The following is a 5,929-nucleotide window of genomic DNA, read 5'->3' as shown; positions in this document are numbered from 1 at the left end:
TCTCTGGTCTATTTTCCTTATCGTGAAGTCCAAAGAGTGCGCGGGGAAAATTATAAGGTAGAATCGATAAAACAAAACAAATATTGACAGAAGTTATTGATTACAAGCGTAAACAGAGCGCCGGCTGAGTTGGCTGCACTGATTTTAAGGCAGCTGATAGTGCCAATAAACACTTTTTGCCCATTCGAACGGAGTGCTTAGTCAGGGTCGGAATGATGACCCTTAGGGAGATAAGATACTTGCTACCGTCTTGGTTTTCGGGCATGGAACCTCTGCCAGTATCTGGGTATTAACTAACCACAAATTTACGTGTGGCAGGGCGTTGCCTATCTGCTGTTGGTATTATAAGCATGAGGAAGACCCCGAAGATAAGAATCGATGTCTGGGTTTGGTTTCAGTTTTCCCACAACTTTGCTGCCATCTGCACAACTTTACTAGCTCTCGGTTTTTTTACAGAACCATGAACCTTTGCACCAAATTAGAGGCATAAGCGATTCTTACGTGAAATTGTTTTTTAAAAAGTTGCAAATTTACCTACGTTGATTACACATTAATGGTGGACCGCAACAGTGGAGTTCACTACGAAAGAATGCCGACTGTTACTTTCAGGTAAAGTTGACAAATAGTATGAAATTTATGACAATTTAATGTGGTGCCTAAATCAAAATAACCTAATAAAGAACTTCCCAATTGGTTAACCATAAGTGATCGTGAACTATTAACAAAATGCGCTCTAATCCAGATACTCAAACTTGTGAATTTTCGTTGTATATTTTGCTAAATAAATATGGCATAACATTTACACCTAACTCGACTTGCCATTTCGACTTCAGACGCTTTATAGATGTGTTAGGTCTTTCATAATACTATTATTTTGACCAATATGTTAACACTTGTCACGTATCTTTCTTTGAAGCTGATGAGTCAGCCTCCTGGTTTTTCCAGCTACCGTTTTCACCAACTTGAACAAGTTTGGCAAGCCGAATAAGTGAATCATGTGGTTAAACATAAGCGTTTCTCGAGATCTGACCCAGTAACTAGCCAATCTGTAGATAGTACAGATATGGGAGGGCAGCGCTTTTTACAACTCTGTATATACGATAATTAACAACATTGACGAGCTTGTTGCGATGACGTGATACATCGATCGTTACAGATTTCAAAACAAATTTAAATACCCAGTGGCAAAGACACTATGTACAGCAGGCGGTACATGATGAAGTGCCAATGGGCTAATAAATTAGGGCAATAATAGGACTGCAATAGATTTATTTACAGACACGGATCACACTGATACTCGTACGGTAAAAATAGCAGGCTAATAATGACGCTAATCAGTTAGTCAAATATCGTCTGCCCGATAGCTCCGACAATTGGAGTAAATGCCTCAGAAAGCCTCAGTCTTCCCACTGACACGAGTCTGTAAGGGCGCGGAAAATCGCGGTTTAGAGATCGGTGTTCGCGATCCGTCTGATTTCATAAATTAAACTGCGACGCGGCCCGGAAATGTCGCTAATTAACTTGAAATCGAAAGACATGTACGACGAGCCCATTAACCTGTGGAGGACCAAACAACGCGTCCATTACCACCACGATGTGATATCCAAGGGAAACGAGTTAGTTTCGCATTCAAATCTCCACTGCAGGGCACATATACACTGCCAGCTTTGGTCTATGGAATATCTTTATCTGAAGATAGAGATAACCATGAGTAGTTCCCTTATTTGTAGCAGACTAGATTGTAGATAGATAGTAGATTTTTCCATTCTGAATATTTCAAAGTATTATATCTTATCACAGTGGTTCGCCAAACCCTATAGATGTCATTCTGCGACATTAGCTCTGTTTTGGTGAAAGCCCTGGCTCAAATTGCAGACACTGATTGCAGGCAGCAAAGGGAAAACGTGATCACTTAATGTTTATGTAAACACCCAGAACTTATCTACCCCTTGATTGATGGGACAACATGCCCCCTTTTATCTGTCCACTTATGTACAAATTAGAGGCATTTCCGAAGGAACACGCGTGGTTCTTAGCCAGCTGAGTGATAATATCTCAATTGACGCGCAGAAATCGATCAAAAACCCATCAAAGCTGCGAAATAGCTGAAAATGTGTGCGATTCCTTCAGGGTCAGCTTGAATACCACATTTTGATAGTACCAGCCCAAAGTGGGAATGGAAAATTCAGTTCATCGGAAAGCATTGAACCTGTCGGGTTGCGTGTATATGTGCCACTCGCCGGAAAGTTAGATCTCCAATATCCTTATTTCGTTCCCTGAATAGTAGCCACAGATCCTCCGATGCCTGCGAATACATAACCATAACTGCGCCAAAGAAGTCGGGTTCGTTCTCGAGATCCCCGCCAGGCTCGCTGCCCACTTCGGTACCCGGTACACCTCGTCACTCGGTGGCCGCCACCTCGAATCAAGTGATCCGTTACGCCCGCACGTCCTGTGATCACTGCGGGCACCACAGCATTCCGGTCATGTCGCCGCATCCCATCTCTCCGCTGGCCAAGTCGCAGACCAACCTGGATCTCGTGGAGCACGCCAGCCAGCGCCAGGCCCTGCTCCCGCTGCCCACCATCGGGATGCACCACGAGGACTCCGCCTGCACCTTGCAGGTGTCCCGCCGGCCTTCGCTGCTCCTCCAGGAGATCCTCACCCAGCGACCGCCGCTCTTCGGGCGCAGGGATGGCAACGGCTTCCTGTCGCCAAGGACTACCAAGAATGGGTACATTTGGGGTTCCCTAACATAACAAAGTCTTCTAACTAACCAATATTATACATTTTTATTTTTTATATCGTTTTCCCAAATTGGCGTCTTAACTCATACATACATATACACTCTTGCTAGACCTTCTGTTGCTAATACTACGTAACATCTGAATGTTTTCCAGTAACCTGCAGGGAACAGCGAGCGGCAGCACAGCGACCATAAACTTCCAGAGTGGAGCCACCAGTGCCAGGAATGGATCCACCGCCTTCTTCGACAATGGGGCCAAGAGCTTTCAGGCCAAGCAGCAGAAGGAGAAAAACCGACGCACTGGCAAGTGAGTTGTACAAACTAACATAAAGTTAAGTGTACTTCTACTTGGTAAATGTATCTCCTCAGCGATGCCATAAGTTCGGCGCTGTCGGCCACCTATTGCAAGCTGTTGGTACTACTCGGCGTTTGTCTGCCGATCACGGAAGTTATATCCGATCAGATACCGACCTACGTGTACCAGGGGTTCTACGTATACCTCTATGTGGGCAGCATACTCTTTGTGGTCTTCCTGTACATCAGTGCCTTCCGAAACCGATCGCTCTTCAATGCCCTCAAGGACTTTCGTGAGCTATACAGGAATTCTTGATGTAATTGGATCAATATAAATACAATTGTCCTGTGTTTGCAGACGAAAAGAACAGCAATGTGCATCTGAAGCACAAGGTGACCCATTTTGGCAGCTTTTACCTGAGAGTGGGAGCCATCGCCTTCGCCATTGGAACTATGGTGTATTCGGGACTAGAGTTTGGCCAGTTCTTCGAGCTGAATGGCCATCCCGGCTGCCGGGATGTCTTCGTGGCCATCACACCCATCTGCCGGATGGTACTGTGCATCGCCCAGGTGCAGTTCATCTTCCTGAACACCACCTACATGGACATGGCGCGGCACAAGGTGACCTCGCGCTTCGGCCTGATGCACATGGTGGCCACCAACTTGTGCGAGTGGCTGTACGTCCTGGTGGAGGAGACCAAGCACGAAATTTTCCACATCGGACAGCACGAAGTGGATCCCGCCCACGACCTGGTCATGCACAACAGCTCCATGAGCAGAACGGACTGGTCCGCGGTCAATGAGTCACTGCATCAGCATCATCGCCATCATGCGCCCAGCACCGCCGTGCTGGCCAACGTGAGCTCCGTAATCGCGAATATGACCATTACTCCTTCGCCCACGCCGGCTGCCTTCAGCGGCTGTTCCCGCACCACGATTATGGGTGCTCTGGTGCAGCAGCTCTCGCCATTCCTGTTCCCCTGCACCATCGAGTACTCGCTCATTTGCGCCGTAATCCTCTTCGAGATGTGGAAAACTGTCAAATCGATTCCGGACATCGACAAGAGCCGCAAGAATTCCGTGAAGCCCGCGGCCGCCAAGCCTGCCCATCACTTCTCCGTGGACTGCTCCCAGTCGCACAAGGGCCTCTTCTTCGGGATTCTGATCATAGTGATGACCATTATCTCCATGATCATGTACTTCGTGCTGTACACCCAGCCGGGCTACGAGCTGGTGGCCACCCAGGAGGTCACTCTGTGGGAGACCTTCATGTACTTCATGTGCGCAGCGGCTGTGATAACGGGTGAGTGGATATGCAAGCTGTTGTGTGGACTCACCTGCATCGATATTCATCCTTTCCAGGCATGATCCTCATGCGCGATCTGCGCTACATCAAGAACAACAGCGACGAGCACCACTCAATGGATTTGGATAATCTCCTGCTGATTGTGGCCCAGACCGGGGTGTACCTGTACGGAATGTTCAGCATCCTGGGCAGTTACTTCGCCAAATGGGACACCGTGCCCGACCGGGTGGAGGGCATTGTAGCGGAGGTCTTTGGAGTGGTGCAGACCTCGCTGCAGACCATGTTCATCCTGCACTCCAGCCATCGGCGCTGCAAGGGAACCAGTCAGGTGAGAAGGAAGCCGGGCAGGGAGATCATCACGTTCCTGCTGGTGGCCAACATTGCCATCTGGTTCGTCAACACCCTGATCAAGGGACGAGCCGTCTTCAGGGAGAGCCATCTGGAGTTCTTTGGCGTCTGGGGCTGGACGATCATCACCCACATCTCCATGCCGCTGGCCATTTTCTACCGCTTCCATTCGACCATTTGCCTCTTCGAGGTGTGGAAAATCACCTACAAGGCCAAGGCGCATTAGTGGCTAAATCGAAACTGTTGATTAGTTTTACAGCTTTCATTTGAATAAGTTAGTTTAAAACCCAGCCGACTACTTGACTTAACTAACATTAGTTAATTTATGCGTAGGTGCGAAACTTGTTGACATTGCTAGCACAAAATAAAGATTTATTTATTCAGCAAGATGGTTTGTTAAAGCTATCATTTATATTCCTTTTTTGTGGAAACCTTTAACGCATATTTAGTCACGCTATTTTTACGTGACAATTGTTTTCTTTCTAGTTATCAGTTGAGGTGTCAATAGATTAAACAGTTGTTACGTCGCGCTTGCCTAATTTCAGTTGACACTTCAAATTGGTAACACAGTTTAATCAGCTGAAAGTGAAATTATAGTTATAGCTCATTAAATTTGTGGTAAACACATCGCTGCTCCCATTATTCAATTGATGCCCTTACAAATTACCTTTATCCATGAACCTCGTAAGAAATCGCGTGCTCCAAAAGCAAAATCAGGTATTCGTGTATCAAGTTTATCGTAACGCACATAAATCTTGAGCCGCACAATTGACAAATCGGCGTTTCCGTTTCCTGTTGCGTGTGTACCGCTAAGAAAAATGTCAAAAAGGGCGGCTATTGAAAGGATGTGAAAGGGGATTGTGTCATGGGCATACATTTGATACGCCCAGAGTACTGGGAATGCCATTGATGTGTGCGGGTTGTTTTAGGCAAAGGACCTTCGAACGGAAACATTAAGGTAAATAAAAAGGTATCGAACCGTGAAGCTGATGAATTGGCGCATTTAAATTATGTATTTATGTGGAAATCGGAAAAATTGGTATTCAGGTGGCCTACACAGCGATAATAAACGGGCAATTCGGGGTTAACAAATCGAGTGATGTATGGCTTTATCACGTCCTTCCGCTCAACACGTGATGGGAATATCAATAAAAAATGTGCAAAGCCAAACAATCAATTTATTCAGCAGAATTTAAGCCACTGATACTCTGACCTGCCATTATACTTCATAATTA

At 46.3% G+C, this 5,929-nt stretch overlaps 1 protein-coding gene across 2 annotated transcripts; it reads left to right on the top strand.

Annotated features, from left to right (window-relative positions):
• The first annotated feature begins 276 nt into the window (after positions 1–276).
• On the top strand, positions 277–5,076 carry LOC6542171 (proton channel OtopLc). 2 transcript variants are annotated; one of them, XM_001968501.3, is made up of 6 exons: positions 1,378–1,616; positions 2,288–2,734; positions 2,901–3,053; positions 3,116–3,333; positions 3,399–4,343; positions 4,403–5,076. In XM_001968501.3, exons 1-6 carry the CDS (start codon positions 1,507–1,509, stop codon positions 4,918–4,920), a joined length of 2,391 nt encoding a protein of 796 aa, XP_001968537.2. In that variant the 5' UTR covers positions 1,378–1,506; the 3' UTR covers positions 4,921–5,076. The 2 variants fall into 2 exon arrangements, with proteins under 2 accessions (XP_015015161.1, XP_001968537.2); XM_015159675.2 differs by lacking the exons at positions 1,378–1,616; positions 2,288–2,734 and adding an exon at positions 277–609.
• Positions 5,077–5,929: the final 853 nt, after the last annotated feature.

The sequence above is a fragment of the Drosophila erecta genome, unplaced genomic scaffold (genome assembly GCF_003286155.1).
Source record: "Drosophila erecta strain 14021-0224.00,06,07 unplaced genomic scaffold, DereRS2 tig00000055-arrow-pilon, whole genome shotgun sequence".
Classification (NCBI taxonomy): domain Eukaryota; kingdom Metazoa; phylum Arthropoda; class Insecta; order Diptera; family Drosophilidae; genus Drosophila; species Drosophila erecta.
Note: the sequence above shows the minus strand (reverse complement) of the source record. Positions and strands in the feature narration are given on the sequence as shown.